Genomic DNA, 24,098 nt, shown 5'->3' with positions numbered 1-24,098 from the left:
TTAGTCTTACCACCCTGACCAGATGCTAGCCCCATGGTAAGGCCAACGTGCTGGGCTCTGGCATTGCTCCCCCAGAGCCTAGTATAGGATTCATGCTGCTTTCTTCTGGGGTGCTGAGCGAGCTGACCAGAGACTGATCATAAGTTGGGCTCCAGGGCTGGCAGAGTGGCTCAAGTGGTAAAGCACCTGCTTAGCAAGCGTGAGGCCCTGAGTTCAAACCCCAGTACTGCAAAAAAAAAAAACCAGGTTCCAGTGGGCATAGTGATGGTTTCTGCCACTACCTACCCTATGCCTTTTTTCCTGCCCTTTAAAATAACTGATAGATAAAGGCATGGTACTTGAGGATAGGTGGCTTTTCAAATGTATATGCCTTCCTTATTTCTTTGCGTTATGTAAGTAATACATCCTCATTACTTTAAATGCAGAAAAACAATTAGAAATCCTCTTCTCTTTAGATTCACTCCCCAGAAATAACCATTGTTAATAGTTCTTCTTTCTTTCAAGAATTTTATTAAATAGTTGCCACTTGCCAGGGGCTATTATAAGTACTTTACTCATGTTTTGTCCTCCCTAAAACTCTCTGAGGTAAGAATGATTATCCCCCATTTTATAGGCTAGGAAACTGAGGAGGACCTTGATTTAAAACAATCCTAGTGAGCATTATTTGCAGGGGTGACTTGGAGCATAGGGATCAGGTTTGTTTTGACTTGATCCAGTATACCTCTTGGGCCCAGTGGGGCAGGAGGGAGTTAGAAGGCAGCTCATTTCTGTTGCATATAGTGAGGTACCTTCTGGTAGATCATTCATACATCATGGAAGAGGCCGCCCTTGAGTGGGTCAGTGAGCTCCTTCCACTGGCGGTGTTGAAGTCCCTGCTGGCTAGCCATCTGTCAAGAACGCTGAAGAGGAATTCCTTGCCGGTGGGAGAATGGCTAAGGTGACCTCCAAGGTTCTTTTCTGTTCTGGCTCCTTCTCTGATGAGTAATAAGATCAAGCAGTCAAATGAACCCTATGTTTCCTGTTCTGTGGCTAGAGCAGCCCCATGAGGGAAGAGGGCACTTAGCATACCACTGTGGGATGTCAGAGTCACTCTGTGTTCTGGGCTAGTTAACCAAGAGTGCTGTGCTGAGCTAATGGAATCAAACAGAGGACAGGCTATGCCCTGTTTCCACCTTGTTTGGCCCCCAGAACGAAGAGGTAGTGAGAAATGGAGTCTCCCATTTGGGCTTCTATGACTCTTAGGGTCAATCTACTAAGTTGGTGCCTGAGGCCAATGACACTTCCTGTTTCAGAGCAGGTACATAATCACTTCAGGAGGTACGAGGTGGAGTACCTACAGTTTGCCTTTCGGTGGATGAACAACCTGCTCATGCGGGAGCTTCCTCTTCGCTGCACCATCCGCCTGTGGGACACATACCAGGTATGTGGAGCCCCTGCCACAGGAAGGGTTCCCTGCTGCCTTCCACCTTCCAGAGGGTTGGGAGTAAGAGGACCACAGCTGGCTCCCTGTCAGGGATTAGAGGCCTGACCTTTTTTTCTCCTTCCCAGTCTGAACCAGAAGGGTTTTCCCACTTTCATCTTTACGTGTGTGCAGCCTTCTTGATTAAATGGAGGAAGGAGATCTTGGATGAGGAAGACTTCCAGGTGAGCTCAGACTGGGCTGGGAAGGAGCATCAGAGTGGGTGCAAGCCCTTGGTGGCTGTGTGGACAGAAGGTGCCACAGCAGGTACCTGGCTGAGAACAGGAAGGAGAAAGGGTACTCAGGAGAGGCTGCTGCTCCCAGTTGGCAAGAAGTCCCTGGGGCCTAGAGTGCTTCCCAATGGAAAGGATGCTTGTGCCAGAAAGGCTGCAGAGTAGCTGAAGGCCTAAGACAGTCTTCATTCATTCATTGGCAAGCATTTATGGAGTGCCTGCCATGTGTGAGGCACCATCAAAGGCATAGGATATACTGGGAAGCAAAACAGGCAGAGGGCTGTGCTCTCACAGAGCTCACACGTGCTGAGGGGACATGCAATAAACAAAAGCATGGCAACTAGTAAACTTAAAAGAATGTAAGAAGGTGATAAGAAATATGTATTTCTTAAAAGTAGAGCAGGGACAGATGAACTGCAATTTCAAATAAAGCTCACTGAGAGGGTGATGTATGAGTAAAGACTTGAGAAAAGTGAGAAAGCCATGCAGCCATCTAGGGCAAAGGCAATGGTGATACAAAGGCCTGGAGACAGCAGCTTGTCTTGGTGACTAGCTCAGCCTGGAGCAGGGGGGAAGAGCAGGACAAGGCGAGGGCTGAGAAGTCACAAGAGACCCACACAGAGGACTTTGTAGCTACTGTAAGGATTCTGACCTTAACTCTGAGTGGAGGGGAGCCACAGCAGGCTCTTGAGCAAAGGAAGGGTATGATCTGACTTAGATTTTAAAAGGGTCACTCTGGCTTCTATGTGGACAATAGGAGGAGGCAGGGTGGAAGCAGAGACCATGCAGGACACTATTGTAGTTCTTAGTGGAGTAAGGCATGAGGGAGGTGTTGGCCTGAGGGAGGCTGGGTGGTGATGGTGGCAGTGTGAGGAGTGTCCAGATTCACAATCTACTTGGAAAATAGAGCCTACAGGATTCTCTGGTGAATTGGGCTTAGACTAAGACAGAAAGGGATGTGTCTGGAGGACTTTATAGTGCACATAGAAGGCTGTAGGGGAGCATACTTATGGGGGATATTGAGAGTTCAGTGTTGAGCACGTTGAATTTGAAGTGCCATTAGATATCTGAATGAAGATATCAACTAGGCAAATAAATCTTGGGAGTCTGGAGTCTAAGAGAGTGGGTCTGGGTTGGACGCATACATGTAGGAACCATTGGCTAGATGCTGCTTAAAGGCATCCCTAAGGAGAGGTGTGGGCAGACAAGAGGTGAGCCCAGCACATCTGTACCACGAGGTCAGGGAGAAGAGGTGAACAGAGCACAGGGGGCTGGGAGGAATGAAGATACAGTGTCATGGACAGCCATGGTGGGAGCATTTCCAGACTGTGGGAAGAAAACTCCAGAAGGGCCTCTGTTAGGTAGAGTGCCAGGCATCTTCTCCAGGGTGGGGGACTGTCAGGCTCTGTAGTCTGCAGGGAGCACAGCCCCTGTGTTGTTCCTGGTCTTCATGAGGGAGGGGTGCTGTTTGTCTCTATACTTTGTACATTTCTGAACAGAGGGGGTTGGTTTGTTTATTTTTAATGGGAATGTGTTTGTTGTAAAAGCATGGAAAAAAGCCAGAGAAGATTGAATGTTTTTCTGACTTCTGATTGGCTGCATAGATGTTGCCAAGAGCAGCAGCATCACTTTGTGATGCTGAGCAGTGCTGCTCTGTAGTTGGGGTTAGGTGGCAAAAGGGAAGAAACCTCTTTGGAGAGAGATGGCAGGATAGGACCCAGCCTGCCTGAGGAGGGCTTTGGAAGAACATGCAGTGGATCCGTTGACTTGTGTGAGTCAGTGCTAGCTGTGGTGCTGGGCTGCAGACTACTGATTAAGAACCACAGCTTCTGCCAACAAGCAGCATACGTGATGTCCCAAGATAAATGAAAACAGGGGACTGGAATGGCCATGTGCCGGGTGAGCTATCAATTTTGATAATGTGGTTGAGGTAGAGCAGGATGTTGAGAGCATGAAGTCTAATTTAGTTATCATGAGCCAGGCTCAGAGAGCCTTGTCAGATGTGATCAAAGTGCCCCAGATTAGCTCAGGGAGGAGAGTGATTCCTGGATCGGCAGAGCAGAGGACAATACTCTATGACTTTAAAACTGTGCCAGGCACAGAGATGTTCCCTACTTCGAAGCACATTTGATTGTCTGATGGATGTGAGGCCCTTTTTGTTTCAGTTAATCCCACATGGGAAGAGTAGATAGAATGGGCGACTGAACTCTTTAATCTGCATAGTCCCTCCTACTTCCACAGTTGTAACAGGAATACTAAAAGAAAAACTGGGCCTGGCTGCATTAGGCTTTTAGGAGACAGAATCACAGCAAAGGTGTGAGGAACAGGACTCAGCATTGTGCAAGATTGTGCATTGTGGACGAGACCTCTGCAGAATGCATGCATGTGCATCCCCACTGCTGAAAGGCTGCTTGTAAGCAATTGCAGCAAAGGAAGTGCTGTAGGTAAACTCAGGTGTTGTAGAGAAGCCAGTTTTAGGGCTAAAAGCTGCAATAAGTAATACAAAGAAGAACCAGGTGAAGAGGTTGAAGAAATGAGTAGGAGCTGTGGCAGTTTCAGCAAACCAGCTGCTGTCACTTCTAAAGAGCTGGGCAGAAGAGTTAGACATAAGGTTAGCCAGTGGAGGAGTTTCAGAAGGGAAGTAGCTACCTCCTACTAAAGTTGGAACCCTGCAGAATAGTACAGTGGTCTAACCAACTTCTTTGAAGCCAGACTGCTTGGGGTCAGATTCTCTCTCTGCCACTTTTCTCAGCATACAACCTTAAGCAAGTAACTTGACTTTCTATGCCTTTGTTTTCTTTCTGTAAAATGGGAGTAATAGCACCTGCTTTCTAGGACTACTATCAGGTTAATATGCATGAAGCAGTTAGAAAGGTGCACTTGGCATATAGCTCTCAAAACAGTGAGCTCACCTTACACGGTTGTGCACATCCCTGTAATCAGCTATTTGGCGACAGATGCAAGAGGATCTCGAGTTTGAGGTCAGCCCAGGCAAAGTTAGCAAGACCCTACCTCAGAAACACCGATAAAACTAAAGGGCTGGAGTGTGGCTGAAGAGGTAGAGAGCTTGCCAAGCATAAGGCCCTGGGTTCAATCCCTAGTACTACAACAAACAAACAAAAGCCCCAGAGCTCATTTTCATTAAAATTATCACTCCATGTATTGTACTGCTAAGTCTAGAAGCTGTGAAAATGGAGCTTTGAAACCCAAGTTCCTAACAGAGTGGTTTTTGACTTGCTGAGTTCACCAGTGCTGGGCTTGTCCTGAGTGAAACTGCCAAGCTGGATGAGCCATCTGGGCTGGAGAGGAATCATGAAGGAACACAGGGAAAAAGACAGTGTCCTTGTGGTAATGAGAGCCGTCAGAAGGAAGGGTATCTGCTTCTCCCTGGCTGAGCAATTGTCTAGGGCCTTTGCCAAGGAGAGGGGACTAAGTACTGACAAAAGACAATCACATTAAGAGATTTCCTTCCTGAGACCTCTGAGCAATGGGACCTGAAGTGTATCTGTGCCCAGGTGCTTTGGGGGCAGAATGACCAGGTCCTGTCAACCTGGGGCTGCTTGAAATGAGAGCTTCTGGCAGAGCTGGGCCAAGACTTTTTCATGGTACAAGACCCTCAGCCTGGCTGGTAGACTAGAACAATGATAATAATGTTAGGTTGACTGATATGCAGTGGTTTTTGCAGTCAAAATGGCAATTTCATAAGGTACAAGCTTATGGAGCTACTGTGAGCACTTCCAATGGGCACAGCCACTGTTCTTTGTGTTAATTCACAATATCGCTGTTAATCCACTTAATCCTTGCCACAACCTTACAAGGTAGGCCATAACTAATGCCCCCCAATTTTACAAATGGGAAAACTGGGTTACCACGAGGTTAAATAACTAGGCCACAGTCACCCAGTGCATGAGTGCTGGAGACCCAGAATCCACTCTGAACCACATCTGCTGCCACTGTCCTTGGGCCAGGTCCAGCCCGGCTATGCCACACACTTCCTAGAGCACTAGAGTAACACTCACACCAGCTGCTTCACAGGCAAAGGTCTGTTGCTACTCTTCCTCTCTTTGAGACTTCTTCTGCCCCACCTCTCCTCCTGTTCACTGGCAATTGCTAACAGGCCTTTCCCTTATAAAGAAGTGTTTAACACAAAAATTGGTTGTTTCAAGCCAGGCACCAGTGGTTCATTCCTGTAATCTTAGCTACTTCAGGTAGAGATCAAGAGGATTGCGGTTCCAGGCCAGCCTAGAAAAATAGTTCACAAGACCCTCTTTGAAGAATACTCAACACAAAAAAAGGGCTGATGGAATAGCTCAGGTGGTAGAGAGCCTACCTAATATATATAAGACCCTGAATTCAAACCCCAATACCACCAAAAAAATGGTTGTTTGGAAAAACAATTCCTTCAAGGCACTCTCCCTGTTCTGGGACAAGGGTTTTTCCTGGGTTTTTGTCTTTCTATCACCAGAAGGACCTGTGACCTTCTGCTGCTCTTTCCTTCACTCTTTTACTCCCTCTTGGTGACTGAAACCTCCCCCAACCTTCTCTGTGGGAAGCAGAGACTCCTGTAAGCACTCAGTCGAGAAGGGGGACTAGATAGAGGCAGATTACTAGGCCCTGGGCCTCTGGCTGGAATCCTAGAGCCCCGCATAGGCTGCCTGGAGCTGTGAGGTTTTAGTCAGATCAGTGGTTAGTGGTGTTGGCTGGGAAGGAACAAGAGTCTTTTGGAGCATGGAACGCGTTGTATATTTTGATCTGGGTGGTGGATACTTGGGTGTGTACATACATGAAAAGTCATTGAACTATACATTGTGTACGTCAGGAAGCCACCATCACATTGCTGGGAGAAAAGTAAATAGTGGAGACAAGGGGGACAACACTAAAATCTACCAGCCAAACACACAGTTGACCTCACTCAAAAAAATCACTCAAAGCAAAAGCCTTCCTCACACAGGAAGGCTGAAGAGTAGATGGTTCAAATCTTGGTACCAAATGACCCCTAGGATTCAGGGCTGCTAAGCCATAGAACCAATTGGATTGGTGGGGGAAGGGTTTTGTTGCTGTGCACCCTTGTGTTGGGGCACAAGGGGTAATGTGGGAAGCTTTCCTAGCTGAAAGGAACTCTAGTTGTGGTCCAATAGCACTGTGACTGCCTGGGATGTGAGCACCCAGATTCAGTAACCACCATATGCAGTTGGTGTCACCAAGGGAGTGACTGGGACTTCACTTACCAATTGTTAGCTTAAAGAAATCTGTGAGCCAGAGCCTGGAAGGTTAAGTGAAACTGGGTTGTCATAGGAGTCAGGAAGGCCTCTTGTTGCCAGTGTGGGTCCTAAAAGAAGAGGTAAACAAAGGGTATTCTTTGGGGAGCTAGGCTGGAGCATGTGAGGACTCAGATACCTGTCTTACCACTTTTGAGGTGAGGCCACACCAAGAGCAAGCCCTTCCCTGAGCTGGTCCCCCGGCCTTCACTTTGCTAGATGTTTGCCCAGTAGAGGAGAGGATAGTGCAGCTACTGCCAGCCACACACACAGTCTGTAGGAGAGTCTTCCTGGCAGAGGAAACATTCAGAGGGCAGGAGGAGGTAGTTTTAAGGTGTGAGGGGAAGAGTCAGAGAGAAGAGAGCACTGGAGTATCATGAGTGAGGCAAGAACAGAACAGGAGCTGATCTTGGAAAGAGCATGGGAAGGAGATGGGGTTTATCCTCAAACACAGAGATTTTTGCCCCTTGCATTGCCGCATTCAAAGCCCCAGCCCTAAGTCCTGGCCCTGCTGTGGGTAGGACTTGACCTGCTCTACGTGCTCATTGGGGATGGAATGTGGAGAGGGATGCCTTGGCCCCACCACACTAGGGAGTCCCAGAGGTTTGCACTCCACTGTTAAATGACAACACTATAGCCTGGATGGTGGTCTTTCAGCTCCCCTCCCCTACTCAACTCTAAACCTGGAAGGTTAAGTGAGGTTAGGAGAGCTGCGAGTTAGTTCTTCAGAAAACATGTTTTATTCCTGACATGTTGGCTGAGTATGCCATCAAGGCAGGTTGCAGTCCTGGGACTTTGTGGAAGTTTTCCCAAAACAGGTTGATGACAAACCCAGAAGCAGAAAGTCGTGAGTGAGTTGGGGTGCAGGGTGGCTAATGGCTCTCTGAGGGTCACTGCTGCAGTGAATTGCCACCAAACACAAAGGAGCTGCTGGTAGGGAGAAGGGAAACATTTCCAAAAATGAAAGCTTCACAAGAACACAAGCTATACCACACTGTGGACACTCAGGCAGATAACATACAGAAAATGAGTACAGAAGAAAGTAACTCACTGGAAGCCTGGAAACTATCTTGACCCTATGACTTAATATCTCTAGGAGGAGTGTGTGAGTCAGAGAAGACAGGCCCCTGGCAAATGCCTGGTCACTCTGCAGTCCAAGAAGTCATCTTGAGAAAGCTGTGTCTGAGAGATGTGGAGGCCACAGACATGTTGGGGCAGGTGCCACCAGGCCTCAGAGCTGATTCTGAGAAGCCAAGGACTGTAAGGCCTAGTAATCAGAGGTCCTTTGAATACACAAAAAGGGAAACAAGGGAGGCAGTGGGCCAGCAGTGACTCTAAACCAGTGTCAGCCAGTTCCGGGGAATTCTTTGCTTCTAATGGAAGAGCCTTGGAGAGATTCCCACTCTGAAGGTGTCTTTTGTATGAGAAAGGTCAGAGTTGTTCAGTGAAGTACTGCAAGCTTGTGGGATGTTGCAAGCCTCAATAACAAACTAAATGTAAATAAATCCCCTGAACCAGATGGCATCCACCCACGACTTCTGCAGGAGCTAACTCAAGGGTGTGATGTGATTATGGAACATTGCCCAAGTGCAGGTTCTGTTCTGTAGACACTTGGTGAATTGCTAGTCTGAATCCTTCCCTTAAGAAGGGTTTGGAGGGAACCCTGGGAACTGAAGGGTTCTGTCCAAAACAAGCCATTGAGGGAAACTCCATATGGCTTTTTCTGAGGGGAAGACAAGCCGAATACACTAGGCACTTCAGTGCTAAAGAAGCCAGTAGCTATAAGTTTGACTCTCAGAAAGTTCACAGGCGAGGACCTGCTTTTGCAAAGTTATATTAGGGCCAGGGGACATTTTGCTGCTTCAGATTCTCAGAATAGGAGATGCTTGTTTTCAAGTACTTATTTGAATAGGAAAGTATTTTTACATGCCTGAATAAATACACTTTACATTTGCAAAGAATGTTCCAATGTTGCAAAGTGATTCTATAAACAGTATCTTATTTAATAGTTTGTGTTTTATGTCTCCTCTTAAGTTCTTTTGCTATCTTTGGTTGTGCTGGCCCTTCTCACCAAATAAAGTTATTTGATTCTTTAAGATTTCCTTTAAGCAGCTTCTTCAATAACTTCTTTTCTTTTTGTTCCATGCCCAATTTTTTTGTTTGTTTGTTTTTTTGCAGTACTGGTGTTTGAACTCAGGGCCTACACCTTGAGCCACTCCTCCAGCCTTTTTTTGTGATGGGTTTTTTTGAGATAGGGTCTCCTGAGCTATTTGTCTAGGCTGGCTTCAAACCACAATCCTCCTGATCTCTTCCTCCTGAGTAGCTAGAATTATAGATGTGAGCTACAGAGCCCGGTTTACCCACTTCTTTCTCATGCCAGGGCAGGCAGTATATAGCATAGTGGTTATGAAGCATGAGCTCGTAAACCAGATGGCGTAGGCTCAGACTCCAGCCCAATACTGCTTTGTGGCCTTGTACAAGTTCTTTAACCTCTGTGCCTCAATTTCTACATCTATAAGATAGAGGTAATAATATGTCTGTCAGAGGGCTGATGTGAGGAATAAGTGAACTAGTACAAAGTGTGGGTAAAGCATTTAAAGCCCCATCTGTATGTAGTGAGTGCTCAATAAGTAATCACTACCATCATAATTTTGACATTATCCTCCATGGTGCCCCCCCCCCAATTCTTCAGATGAACATTATCAGGTAGACTTTTTCATATCACCTGCTAAACCTCCACTGCTTTGTTTTCTTCCACTCCTCACATATGGCTGAAATTCCTCCACTGCCTTTCCTTGGGATTTGTGGATTCTCAGCAGGTATCTGTGCCAGGCCCTTTTCTGCAATTTCGGAACTTACAGCTTTCTTCCCTGACAGGCGATTGCTCCCTTTCCTTTAATTGAAAACCGTTCTCTAATGCTAGCCCTACAAGCTGTCCTCCTCGCCTCCCAACTATCTAATGTTCCATTTCATCTGACTGCATGTCATGCTTAATGCTCCCATGGATCTGGCTTTGTAACAAATCTTCAGTCATCCCTGCCCTGGCGTGTCTCTTCTCTACCCCTAGATAAGAGCTCCTGATTTGTGATTAACACCTTTGTCCCCCAGCTGTGATTATTCCGTTTCTCCGTCTTCATCTGCTGGACAGGCTTTACCATTTTTGCAGCATTAGGATAGATGGCAGTGGGAGGAGGGGTGTTGGAGGCTGGGGGTGAGGAGAATGCAGCTTGAGTCATTGCCACCAGATGGCAGAGTGGTTCCTTACAGCTAAGCCAAACTTCTCTTTGGGACCATGGAAGAGGTAGAAATTATTCACTCCTGGGTGCCTTCTCTTAAGGCTACTTGGACATTGCAAGTAGATCTCGTTCCAGAAAAGGGTATTCTCTTCTACTGAACTCTTACCTTTGCTCGTTGTTCTTGTTTGTTACCAGTTGCACAAATGTATGTAACTATCATAGGAAAATTAGAAAATTCTAATAAGAAAAAAAGTGTATAATTACAGAGGTAAATATTACCCATTTGATTTGTCCATTTGTTGGTTTGTTTGGTTGTTTGTGTTTTTGTTGTTTTGTTTTGTTTTTTGTGGTACTGGAGATTGAATCCAGGGCCGTTCACCACACATTTGTTTTAAAAATAATTTTTTTTGTGTGTGGAACTGGGTTTTGAACTCAGGATTTCATGTTTGCAAAGCAGGCACTCTACGGCTTGAGCCATACTTCTACCCCTTGTTTTTAAAATATTTCGGTAACTGTACTATGTATTTTATAGATTTTAAAATCATTATTCTGAGAAGGGATTCTTAGGCTTCACCAGACAGCCAAAGGAGTGTAAGGTACAGAAAAGGTTAAGACCTCTATAACCCAGTCTGCCCAAATTAGAATAAAAGTTGACTCCCTGAGGAGAAGACTGACAAAGAGAGGCAGTGCCTTTTCTAGTTTGTGTGGGGATGGGAGCATGTTAGGAGAAGGTAGGAAGCAGGAGAGAAAGGTCAAAGGGGCCAGAGGCCAGGAGTTCATTGCATGGGGTGGGGGGGAAGACTGTATTCCAAGATTAACATCTAAAAAAAAAAAATGGGTTAAAAGCCAGTGCGGTGATGCATGCCTATAGTCCTACCTACTCTGGAGGCTGAGGTTTGAACCCAGGGAGTTTGAGACCAGCTCTGGGCAACATAGCAAGACACTGTCTCAGACGAGATCAGGCGCGTTCAGGGTGGTACGGCCATAGACCAACACACTGTCTCAAAAAAAAAATTATTTAGGGCTCAAGTGGTAGAGTGCTTGCTAGCAACTATGAGGGTCTGAGTTCAAACCCCAGTACTGCCAAAAAAAATTGTTTAAAAATATGTTGTGATAGAAATGATATTCTTAAAAAAAAGAAAGAAAACCAACTTCAGGCAGACACACAACTGAAGCCAAGATAGAACCAAGGGAGAGTAGTTAGTGTGAACGGTGAACACTCCAGAGATGTTCAGATCAGCTAAGAGCAGAGTTCTCAAAAGCAATAATAGCATCTTGGTGGGCTGAATATCAGTAACTGATTGAGTAATGGGTCTGGTTGAGTGAATTTCAGTAGCTACATAATGGGAGGTTTTACCTGGCGGGTTCAGGAAGAAAAGTGGATGCCTGTAGCCGTGGAAGAAGAGAGTATGGATGTACAGAGAAGCCTGCAGCCTCCCATCTTTTCTCACAACCATTTTGACTTCAGGTTGTAAATTCTAGTCTCAGCCTTGGGGTCTAAGGGAAAAGGATTACAATTAAAAAAGTTTGTCTGTGTTTGTTTCATGAGGGTGCTGGTGGAGATGGAGGGAAATGGGTTCTTCTGGAATGCATTTTCTGGATAAGCCTAAAGTACCTTTAAGGCTACATATGACAAACCTACAGCCAACATCATACTTAATGGTGAAAAACTGAAACCATTTCCCCTAAAATCAGGAGTGAGACAAGGATGTCCACTATCCCCTCTCCTATTCAACATAGTACTGGAATTCCTAGCCAGAGCAGTTAGTCAAGAAGAAGAAATAAAAGGAATACAAACAGGTAAAGGAACTGTCAAAATATCCCTATTTGTAGATGATATGATCCTATACATTAAAGACCCAAAAAACTCAACCCAAAAACTCCTAGACACCATAAACAGCTATAGCAAGGTGGCAGGATACAAAATCAACTTACAGAAATCATTACCTTTTCTATACACCAATAACAAACAAACTGAGAAAGAATATATGGAAACAATTCCATTTACAATAGGCTCAAAAAAAATCAGATATCTAGGAGTAAACCTACAAAGGATGTGAATGACCTGTACAAGGAGAACTATAAACCCCTGAAGAAAGAGATCGAAGAAGACTACAGAAGGTGGAGAGATCTCCCGTGCTCATGGATTGGTAGAATCAACATAGTAAAAATGGCTATACTACCAAAAGCAGCTACATGTTTAATGTAATTCCCATCAAAATTCCAATGACATTCATCACAGAGATTGAAAAATCTACCCTAAAATTCATTTGGAAACACAAGAGACCATGAATAGCCAAGCCAATACTCAGCAAAAAGAGCAATGCTGGAGGTATCACAATACCCGACTTCAAACTATTACAAAGAAATAGCAATAAAAGCAGCATGACACTGGCACAAAAACAGACACGAGGCCAGTGGAACAGAATAGAGGACCCGGATATGAATCCACACAGCTATGCCCACCTTATTTTTGACAAAGGTGCTAAAAATATACAATGGAGAAAAGACAGCCTCTTCAACAAATGTTGGGAAAAGTGGTTATCCGTCTGCAAAAAACTGAAACTAGATCCATGTTTATCACCCTGTACTAGTATCAACTCAAAATGGATCAAGAACCTCAATATCAGACCCGAAACTCTAAAGTTGGTACAGGAAAGAGCAGGAAACACTCTGGAAGTAATAGGTATAGGCAAAGACTTCCTCAATAGAACCCCAGCAGCTCAGCAACTAAGAGAAAGTGTAGACAAATGGGATTTCATAAAACTAAAGCTTCTGCACAACAAAAGAAATGGTCTCTAACCTTAAGAGACCACCCACAGAGTGGGAGAAAATATTTGCCAGTTACACATCAGACAAAGGACTGATAACCAGAATACACAGGGAGCTCAAAAAACTAAACTCTCCCAAAATCAATGAACCAGTAAAGAAACTTAACAGAACTTTCTCAAAAGAAGAAATTCAGATGGCCAAAAAACACATGAAAAAATGCTCACCCTCTCTAACCATAAAGGAAATGCAAATCAAAACCATACTAAGATTCCACCTCACCCCTGTTAGAATAGCCATCATTAAAAATACCACCAACAACAGTTGTTGGCAAGAATCTGGGGAAAAAGGAACCCTCGTACACTGCTGATGGGAATGCAAACTAGTGCAACCACTCTGGAAGAAAATTTGGAGACTTCTTTAAAATCTAAACTTGGATCTGCCATATGATCCAGCAATCCCACTCCTGGGGATATACCCAAAGGAATGTGACACAGGTTACTCCAGAGGCACCTGCACACCCATGTTTATTGCAGCACTATTCACAATAGCCAAGTTATGGAAACAGCCAAGATGCCCCACTGCTGATGAATGGATCAAAAAAAATGTGGTATTTATATACAATGGAATTTTACTGAGCCATGAAGAAGAATGAAATCCTGTCATTCACAAGTAAATGGATGGAACTGGAGAACACCATTCTGAGCGAGGTTAGCCAGGCTCAGAAGACCAAAAATCGTAGTTCTCCCTCATATGCGGACTTTAGATCTACGGTGCATACGGCAATGTGGTTGGACTTGGGTCACATGATAAGGGGAGAGCACACACGGGAGGTATGGGGATAGGTAAGAAACCCAAAACATGAAAGTATTTGATGCTCCCACTGCAGAGGAACTAATACAGAAACCTTAAAGCAACAGAGGTCAATATGAGAAGGGGATCAGGAACTAATGAAAAGGTCAGTTAGAGATGAATCAACTTGGGGTGTAACACATTTTGTACATGGAAGCAATGCTAGGAACCTCTCTGTATAGCTATCCTTATCTCAGCTGGCAAAAATGCTTTGTCTTTCTTATTACTGCTTATGTCTTCTCTTCAACAAAATTAGAGATAAGGGCAGAACAGATTCTGTCTGGAAGCGAGGAGGGGTGGGGGGGAGAGGGAGGGGATGGGGATTAGGGGGGAGAAATGACCCAAACAATGTTATGCACATATGAATAAACAAATAAAAATAAAGTACCCTTAAAATGTTTGTGCCCTTTGACAAAATAATTTTGTTTCCAGGAATTTAAAGAAATAATCCAAGTTATAGCTTTATGCACAAGGATGTTCATTATAATTTTATTATAGTGAAAAGCAGAAATAACTACTCAAAACAGGAGGATGTAAGTTATGGTACATCCTACATCATGGAATATTCTTTGGCCATTGAAAATGTCTACAGGGAGTTTTTAATATTGGAGGAAATGCTTATGATAAATGCTAAATAGATTCAAAATCATACAGAGAAAGAATTAACTTTATAAAGCGTGCAGGAAAATAGCTAGAAGGAAATAAACCAAATGTTTAAAAATGGTTTCTTCTTGATCATGAAATTATGGGTAATTTATTTTATGCGTTTTGAAAAAAATGGTCTATCACTCACATAGTATACAAAGACTTATTTCAGTTTACACACGTGTGTGTGTGTGTGTGTATATATATACGTGAATGTATATCTATGTATATTTTTATAAGCACATATATATACATATTTTAGTGGTACTGGGGTTCAAACTTAGTTCTTATGCTTCCTAAACAGGTGCTGTACCACTTGAGCCAGGTCCCCAGCCAAAGACATTTTATTTTATTTATTTTCCAGTTATCAGGGCCTACACCTTGAGCCACTCCACCAGCCCCTTTTTTCTTTTTTGTGATGCGTGTTTTCAAGATAAGTTCTTACAAACTATTTCCCCAGGTTGGCTTCAAACTGCGATCCTCCTGATCTCTGCCTTCTGAGTAGCTAGGATTACAGACATGAGCCACCAGCACCCGGCCAAAGACTTTATCTCAAAAGATAAAGAAAAGAAATATAATGAGAGAAAAGTGAAAGACTTCCATCCCCAAAGGTGACCACTTAACAATGTATTACCTTGCTGTTCCAAATTGTCCTATATACATGTTTATATACAGACATGTGTTTTCTTTTACCTGCAGAAGTCACACTGTAAATATTGTTCTGGAACCTTTTTTTTTTTTTTTTTTTAACTCACCTTAAAATGTCTTAAATATCATTCCACATTGGCCCATGTAGACCTCCTTCATTTGTTACAAGGCCTGCCCTTCTCGTTCCTGATACAGGTAATCCTTCATGCATCTACTCATTGCCATTCTGATGGGCCCCGGCCTGGTGTCCCCCTGACCTCTGATTGAAGCAGTGATGCAGTGACTGGGAGTGCTCATGTTTTCCTAGGATGGGGCACAGAGCAGACTTGCTGGATCGAAGATTATGAGCCTCTCCTTTTCTTTTCACCCTCTCCTCCCTTCCTTTTTAAATTTTTCTCTCTTTCCCTCTCTCTTTTTCTTCTTTCTGCTGGGGATCAAATCACAGCCTTACTTATACTGATCTACTACTCAGCTATATCCCCAGTCCAATCGTATGCATTCTTTTTTTTTTTTTTTTGCAGCACTGGGACTTGAACTCAGGGCCTTCACCTTGAGCCACTCCACCAGCCCTTTTTTGTGAAGGATTTTTTTCAAGATAGGGTCTTGCCAACTATTTGCCCAGATTGGCTTTCAACCATGATCTTCCTGATCTCTGCCTCCTGAGTAGCAAGGATTACAGGCGTGAGCCACCGATGCCCAGCTCCATGTGCATTTCTGATTTTGATTGATAAGTCTGTATTTGTTAAGATGATATAAAATCGTCTACTGTAACCAAGATCCCACAGTAACAGAGGCTTAAATCAAGATAGTTCTTTACTCCTAACCTGATAGTCTGTGTAAGCAGTCCAGTGATCTAGGACTAATGCTAAGGTTCCAGGGCTCTCTTCTCTTCTCATTGCTGTGCTGTCTTCATCAGGTGATGTGAAATAACCACTCCCACTCTACCATTCATGTCCATTTTCTAGGAAGGAGAGAAGTTTAGGACTCATTTGTCATTTCTGTTCACATCACAAAAGTGGCCAGGACTTAATCACATTGGCCACATATAGTAGTGAAAAGCCTGAGGCAGCTTTGTGCCCAGCTAACGGAAGAAATGTCATAAGAGGACAAGAGCTCTGCACCTGACAACTACCACACATTGCTGGCGTGTTTGGATCGGCCGAGAGCAGGGGCACAAAAGTCATCACTGTGTGGGGAGGGCTGCCGGCTCTGTTTGTTACTTAGTCACGTCACCGGTTTTCCATTTGCTTATTTGCCTTTTCCCTCATTTATAGCCAGTTTCTTTCTTTCTTTTTTTTTTTTTTACAGTACTGGAATTTGAACTCAGGGCCTCACACTTACTAGGCAAGCTCTCTATTGCCTTATATTTTAACTTTGTTTTTGGTATCTTTTGATATATGGAGGTTACAAAATTGTATGTCATCAAACCTGTTTCTTTTGGGTTTTGGGTTTTATGACTATTATTTTTATAATTAGAAAAATAAGAATATCCAAATGAGAAAGAGAAAAGCACATGAAGCAGCAGCAGCAACAGCATAAGAACTAAATTACAGAGGTGACCTAAAACTCACACACGTTTTTGTTCTAATCTCCTCTTTAATAGGCTGTTTCCATGGGACTGTTTGAGGGGCATAGTCTTGGAAAGCTAAAAAGGATTTAGCTAGGTAGAGGAGACAAGTGCAAGTGTTCCAAATGAAAGGAATAGCATAAATTAAACCAAGGAGGCACAAATAAATGAGGCCGAAGTGGATCTGGCTGGATGAGGCGTGTGCGTTGGGAACAGTGGGCAATATCTGGACAGGTAGGCTGAGGTCGACCTTTGGAAAACAGCCAGAGGGTGACCACAGTGACTGCAAGTGAGCCGTGCGATTGGGGGAAAGATGCCAAACGCGAGAGTACATATGCTCATCTTAACAGGAAAGGTGTTTTATAGAGAAGCCAATTAACTAGCCAAAGGGAAATGGTTGAGTGAATTTGGGTCTAGTCACATGATGGTCTCTTAGCTTTGAGAACAATCATTTCTAAAGGCTGGGTAGGAAAACATGAAAATCATTTTTTAAAAAGTGATGAAAGCCACTTGCCTAACATGGGTGCCGGGATCTAACCCCAGCACCACAAAAACAAACAAAGAAACAAAGTGATTAGAATTTATGTAAAATTGTAATTGTGATTACAACTATTTAAAGAAGCATGCATATGGAAAATGACTGAAAAGGACTATCCCAAAAGTAAGAGAGGTAAGTTGTATGGTGATTATTTTCTTCTCTAAAAACTTCCTTGTTGTCATGCCTTGTTCATGATATTTTAAAGAGGCAGGTGTTAGTGTACCAGAGAGTTAGCAGAGGCTTTTCAAGGCTTCCTCGGGTGAACGGGGCCAAGGGTTGTGCATTGTTTGGGAGGTGAGAGGCTAGATCCTTGGGCATGTGTGGCCCAGGAGGAGGGGCCCCATCCCGGGCCTGGGCCTCTAAGAAAGGGTCTGCCACTTGCTGTCTGCAGTCTGAAAAGAGATAAAAGGCCTTCCTTGCCTTCCAGGGTCTCCTCATGCTGCTACAGAACCTACCTACGATACACTGGGGCAACGAAGAGATTGGGCTGCTTCTGGCCGAGGCGTACAGACTCAAGTACATGTTTGCCGATGCCCCTAATCACTACCGCCGATAGGTGCTGTCTCCCCAGGGACCCAGGCTGCCCCATCTCTGATGGCAACCTGATCACTGTGGCCACTGTGCGAGCCGTGGACTGCGGCCAGGAACCACTCCTGCTGTAAAAAGCTCACCCCCGCCGCCCAGGTCTTAACTCCATGTCTCTGGATGTGTCTCTTGGACCACTCTCAGTATTCCATGCCATGTGGATGGGTCCAGCTCTGGGAAAGACAGAATAGGAGGTACAGGGTTGTCTGCCCCTTTAAAAGAAACTGGACAAAGGAAGGGGAGCCTCAGGGTCTCAACTCACATTGTCCCTACATGGACTGGCTGGCTTTCGCCACCAGGCCCCAACTGATAACAGTTGCTTTTTTTCTTTTTTTAAACAGGAAAAACACACAAAATTTATTATATGCCTAAGGCATGGGAGTATTAGGCTCTGCTACCATTGGTTTTTTGTGACTCAGTTTAATTTGATCACAGGTCAAATATGCCTTATGTTTTCAGAAGACTCCTGGCCCACTTTCCTCTCCTGGTTTCCTAACCCCTGTCCTTCTGCCCTGTCTGAGCCAGCAGGATGGAGGAGGTAACCAGTGCTCATAACTCTGGGAAGACGCCTACACCCAAGGGCTAGGAATTTTATTTTTCCTTTTCTCACCAGATGTCTGTGTATGTGCATGTGTGAGTGTGTATGTGCACACCCATTGGTATTTCATCACGTCTGAATTTCTGTGTCCAGACTAGCCCATCAGAACCAGTTGGGAAGGACTCCAGTGACCAAGTGTATAAGCACCCCTCAAGAAGGATCAGGGCAGGGGAGGGAGAAGGGGATTTTTACTCTTCAAAGCCCTTTTCCATGATGACCCACTCCAAGATATTATGTATAAATTGTGTTACTATGTAAATGGGTAATGATGTACAATTACACAGCCTCTTTGTAGTAGATATGATTTTATATTTATAATGTGCATCAACATGTGAAAGCAATCTAGGTCCTTAGCACAGGTGACTTTGCTGGGCAGGTGGCTCTGTGCCTCCAGATTGGTTTCTGGGACGCCCTCTCTGATGGGAGAAGACTGGGAGGTGGCTGGAGTGGGTACAGCTGAGCAGGTGAGCTGCCAGCCCAAGCATCAGTGTCTCAGAGTTTTTCATTCTCCCCTTTCTTCCCACCTCTCCTTCAGCCTTTCTGGAACATTTCCTCTCGCTCTCACCTTTTCAGTGGTGGAGCTCCCACCACTCACCCCTAGCAGCCTCCCCAAGAAGGGACTGCAGAGGTCGAAGCCTTCCTACAGGTTTGCTCCTGCCTTTCCCTGGAGTTGGCGGAGGGTTTAGTCTTTCCTATTTAAGTCAGCATTGAATTCAGGACAAAAGTTGTGGCTGACTAGTCAGTGCCAAGGGAAGAGGTTCCCAGTGTCTCTGGGGTGTGGGGCTCTTCTCAGCAACATTAGGTGTCCCCTGCCATCACCATCACATCCTGCACAGCTCATGTGTGACCTGTGTTTGATTCTTGGTGTTTGACAGTGGACAGTGGGAAGGTGGGAGAAAGCAGCTGTAGTCCTCTTGGAAGCCAAGCAGTGTTCCTGGAGGATGGCACCCTGAGTCTTTGACCAGGGAACCCCCACCACAGGCCGTACCACACGCTTTGAGTTAAATTCCTCATCTGGAGCTGTTTCTCAGGCGCCATCCTCACCCTCTCCTTCCCTTCGGTGTGCCTCAGTAGTGTCCTTCACAGAGGGAGGGCTCATGGCCCTCCCTCAACCAATTCAGACGAATTAAAGAAAGACACTTGTGTTCCCAAGTGGTGGTTTTATTTTTTTAGTTTTTATGTTTGTATGGGAAATTGTGGGTATGGTGAATGAGTTGTAAATAAATGGTGTATTTCCTCCTCTGTCTGCTGATTTTTCTTCCATGGATTTGTGTAACACAGAACAGAAAGTGTGTCCTTCTCTTGTTTTTTTTCTTACTGATGAGGGGGAGAGTCAAATGTGTAGAGCAAGCAGAGCATCAACAGAAGACCAAGAAGCATTTTCAGAGGCTATCCGTAAACACTGAGCCTCTGCTCTGTGAAAGGTACTGTTCAAACTACAAAATGAGTAACTGGCTCCTAATAGTAGATATTTATAGAGCACCTTACCATGCGCCAAGCGTTTTTTTTGAGACAGGGTCTCACTTTGTACCCCAATCTGTCCTTGAATGCATGATCCTCCTGCCTTAATCTCCTGAATGTTGGGATTATAGGGGTGAACCTCCATACCCAGCTGTGCCCAGCTCTGGTTAGAAAATGGAACTAGAAGCTGGTTGTGATGGCATATGGCAGGAAGATCTGCCGTTCTTGGCTACATATCAAGATCCCATCTCAAGAAAACAGGAAGGAAAGGGGAGTAGAAGAAATTGTCTAGGGAGGGAAGGAAAGAAAGGAAGGGGAAGGGAAGGGAGAAAGAAGGAAGGAAGAAAATGGGCTAGAATTTCAGTGCTGAACAAAAGCCTAGACAGCCAATTTAACACCCTCATTGTTCAGAGGAAAACCCAACCCAAGGCCAAGGAAGGCACCAGCAGAGTCAGAACAGCATGCAGGCCTCATCCTGGCTTGCCTGGTTGGTGTTTTCCACCAAACCGTACAGAACTCAGGCTGGCCCTTCCATTAGGTCTTCATTAGGCCTTTTGGTTTTGGCTGTTGAGCTCTCTTTTGGCAGCTTTCCTGTGAAGCATCTCAGGAAATGTAATTTGACTACATCGGATTCCAAAAGTAGGCAACTCAGGGCTGGGCCACAAAATCTTAGGAAGCTGGACTCCTTCCCTAAGTCTGCATGGTGAAGATGATAACCAGCAATCCAGCTGTTTTTATATCTACTTTCCAAGCAACAGGTCAAAGGGAACAAAGAAAAAAGAAAGGAATTGTGCCAGTAGTGTCTTAAGGAAAGTTCCAGGAAGTTGCCATGAAATACTCCCTCTTCAAGCTCACAGGGCAGAACTTAGTCCACCACAGGTCATGTCAAGTTCCAAGAGAGGTTGGGGACTTAGTCTGTTTTAGGCAGCCATATGCCTAGCTAAAAATCAGGATTCTGTTAGAATGGAGGAAGGGAAAAACAGGTATTAGGTTTCAGGTAGAGTCTCTACAATAAGAATTTACAGGGCTGACAGAGTGGCTCAAGTAGTGGAGTGCCTGCCTAACAAGCTCAAAGCCTTGAGTTCAACCACCAGTACCACCAAAATATGTATGTTTTAAAATTTAATTTTTGGCATAAAATGGACACTTTTTCTATTTGATATTATTTGGACTGAGGCCAATAATTGTTCCAGAGATGAAAATAACTAACCTGAACCAATCTTTACTTGAAAACTCTTTGTTTTCATTTATGCAGAAAACCAAGCATCTTCTGGAATATGTTTGATGGTGCCTAGGAAGTTGGTGAAACTTTCCAAACTGATCCTGGCACACTCTGACTCACAGTTGATCTTCTGTAATCTAAACTACAGTTCTACTTAAGTAGGGCCTACCTCTCATTTTTATTCATCTCTTGAAGGGATACAGGCAGAGATTCCTCCAATAGTGACCTCATTTGCTTCTAGAAGAAAGAGTCTCTTGTTGACACACATGGCTTGGATTGAACTCCACACATCAGAACGCTTTGAGCCTTGAAGGCTGGAGGCAGAAACAGCCCCAGTAGCCGAGCCCTTCATACCTTTCTCCAGATTAGAAGCTGCCATAGATACCAAGGTAGTGATTTGAGATCCATGATGTTAAAGATACTGTGTGGTTCACACAGTACCAGGGAGCATACAGTATAATGCCATGAGACCAGAATCTTCTGAACCTGTGCTAATTTGCCAGGGTAGATGTACACCCATAAGTATGGCAAAACAGCATCTTCCCCCACACACACACAGAAAAAAAGGCATTCCCTTATTTTGCCAAAGACTGAAGTGGAATTCTTGGGAATGTTAGCCACTAAGCAAGGCAGGTACCTTTAGGGGCAAACTCCTACATTAATGTACCTTTGAAGTGTCCTTTCTTTTTGTTTCAGCTAAAACATTTTGGAGAAACAAAGAACCAGCCAAGGTCATTGAGCCACTCTAACTCATTCATTTAGACACCTAAAGTAAACTTGGTTCATTATACTATTGAACTGAGCATGCCTAAAAGCTCTAGTGCCTGCCATCTTTCATTTTGAACTATGACCTTAAACTCAACATGCTCAGAAATGTGCCTGCCCTGACGTGCCTTCCCATGTGAATATGTATGGGCTCCCTGAATAAAATCCCCATGCTTCCTTTCCATAGGAAGAGCATTGCTTTGCAAGTAATTCTAGTCCTGTCCTTACTTGCTGTGAGCATACACCTTTCTCCATTCTTCTATGTTCTGGTCATGCTCATTGTCATACTTGTATGAAGAGGAAAACCCATTGCCTTTGGTTACAGAAGCAAGAGGAACCACTATTCAGTTTGGCTTTGCAGGGGGGTTGTGATCTGGGGCTTCTGGGTAGTGAGTGCAACCACTGCTAAAATGATAACTGGGCTACATTTGCTTGTTCTCGGTAGTGATCCCACTGTACCTGTCCCAGCCAACCCAGGTATCATGAGAGTAGAAAACCCAAACTTCCTCTTAAAACCACTAGTTCCCAAATTATTTTTCTTTCTTTTATTTTTAAGGTATATATGTTTTTATATTTAATGTGGATTTCTTAGAGACAAAATATAGTTGGATCTTGTTCTCCAATCTAGTCTGACAATCTCTTGTTTTTATGGTGTATTTAAACCATTTACAACTAAACTGGTTGGATTTAGGTCTACCATTTTGTTTTCCTCTCTCCTCCTTGCTACCTTTTGAATTATTTGAATATTTTAATGTACTTACGGTCTTTTGCATATACTTCTATTTTTAAGAGGTTGCTCTAAGGATTACAGTATGCATAATTAATTATTCAAAGTCAATTTACAGTGAATATTTTATCACTTCAAGTAAAACGTAGAAGCCTTGCAACCATTTTGATTCTTACACCCTTTCCACCTTTTGTTTTTTAATTACAGAAGTTTTTGTGTCTGTGTGGGTTGGGTGTTGGGGGGGTTCCCTGGAGGTTTTATATTGTTTATTTTTTGCCTTGACATATCTGAACTTCATCTGTGGCATTTCCTAACATAAACTCCTGAAATCCTTAGAATCTTCCTACTGAGAAGTGTCTTCCTGTGTGCTAATGAGTTAACTGATGGCTGTCAGCCCCTAGGTAGCTTCAGGATGGGAATTGTCACTGAAAAGACCAAGATGGGACAAGAGAATTGGGGCTTTCTAATCTCCAGAGAAGAAAGGAGGTTAGAGGTTTAAATTGATCACTAATGACTGATGATTTAATCATTCATGTCTGTAATGAAGCCTCCATAAAAGCCCCAAAGAGCAGGGTTCTGAGAGCTTCTGGTAGCTAACATGGAAGTCCCTGGGTGGGGGGAGGCATGCCACAGAGAGCATGGAATCTCCAAACCCTTCCTCTATCCCTTGCCTGTTCGCCTCTTCATCTATACAAAGGATCCTTTATAATAAACTGATAAATGTAAAGAACTGTTGCCCTGACTTCTATGAGCCACTCAGCCTATTAATCCAACCCAAGGAGAAGGACGTGGAAACCTCAATTTATAGTCAGTGGGTCTGATACACAGGTAAAACAACCTACAGCTTGTGACTCACATCCAAATTTGGGGGCGGAGGGTGGATGACAGGCTTGGAGAAGCCCTCCATCTGTGGAATGTGATGCTACCTTCAGGTAGAGCGTGTCACAACTGAACTGAATTAGGGGATACCCAGCTGGTTGCCACTGTCAAACTGATTGCGTGCTTGGTGAGTGGGGTTTTATCTGGTGTCAGAAGTGATGTGTGTTGATTATTGTTGAGTGAGAGAATAGGAGAAACTGAATTTGTGGTGGTTTTTTTTTTTCCCTATATAGTCACATGCATTCATCTTGTTTGTTGTTCACTCAATCCCTCTCCCTCTCTCTGTGTCTCTACGCCCCTCAGTGCTGGGGATTAAACCTAGGGTCCCTTTGTGTGGTAGGCAAATGCTTTACCATTGAGCTACACCTCCAGCCCTCACTGAGTTTCTTGACTCTTTAATTTTATGCCTTTCACCACATTTGAGACTTTTTTTTTTGCTGTACTGGGGTTTAAATTTAGGGCCTCACACTTGCGAGGCAGGCACTTTACCGCTTGAGCCACTCCACCAGCCCCTTTTTGTGGGGGGATTTTTAAAGTAGGCTTTGAACCCATCCTCCTGACCTCTGCCTCCAAAGTAGCTAGCATTACAGGTGTGAACCACCAGCACACAACTGAAAATATTTCTTTAAATATTTTTTCTTGGCACAAATCTCTTA

The 24,098-nt window shown here is 44.2% G+C and overlaps 1 protein-coding gene across 3 annotated transcripts in view; it reads left to right on the top strand.

Annotated features, from left to right (window-relative positions):
• The window catches only part of Tbc1d22b (TBC1 domain family member 22B), a 74,416-nt gene extending 54,784 nt beyond the window's left edge, over positions 1-19,632 (top strand). For 2 of the 3 annotated variants that reach the window (XM_074082296.1, XM_020175914.2), the window contains 3 exons: positions 1,293-1,420; positions 1,549-1,644; positions 17,633-19,632. In XM_074082296.1, coding sequence (XP_073938397.1) covers positions 1,293-1,420; positions 1,549-1,644; positions 17,633-17,761 — 353 coding nt within the window. In that variant the 3' untranslated portion in view covers positions 17,762-19,632. The remainder of the gene's footprint in view (positions 1-1,292; positions 1,421-1,548; positions 1,645-17,632) is intronic. The other variant, XM_074082297.1, reaches the window with a different exon arrangement.
• The last annotated feature ends 4,466 nt before the right edge of the window (positions 19,633-24,098 follow it).

Source organism: Castor canadensis, chromosome 8 (assembly GCF_047511655.1).
Source record: "Castor canadensis chromosome 8, mCasCan1.hap1v2, whole genome shotgun sequence".
Lineage (NCBI taxonomy): Eukaryota > Metazoa > Chordata > Mammalia > Rodentia > Castoridae > Castor > Castor canadensis.
Note: the sequence above shows the minus strand (reverse complement) of the source record. Positions and strands in the feature narration are given on the sequence as shown.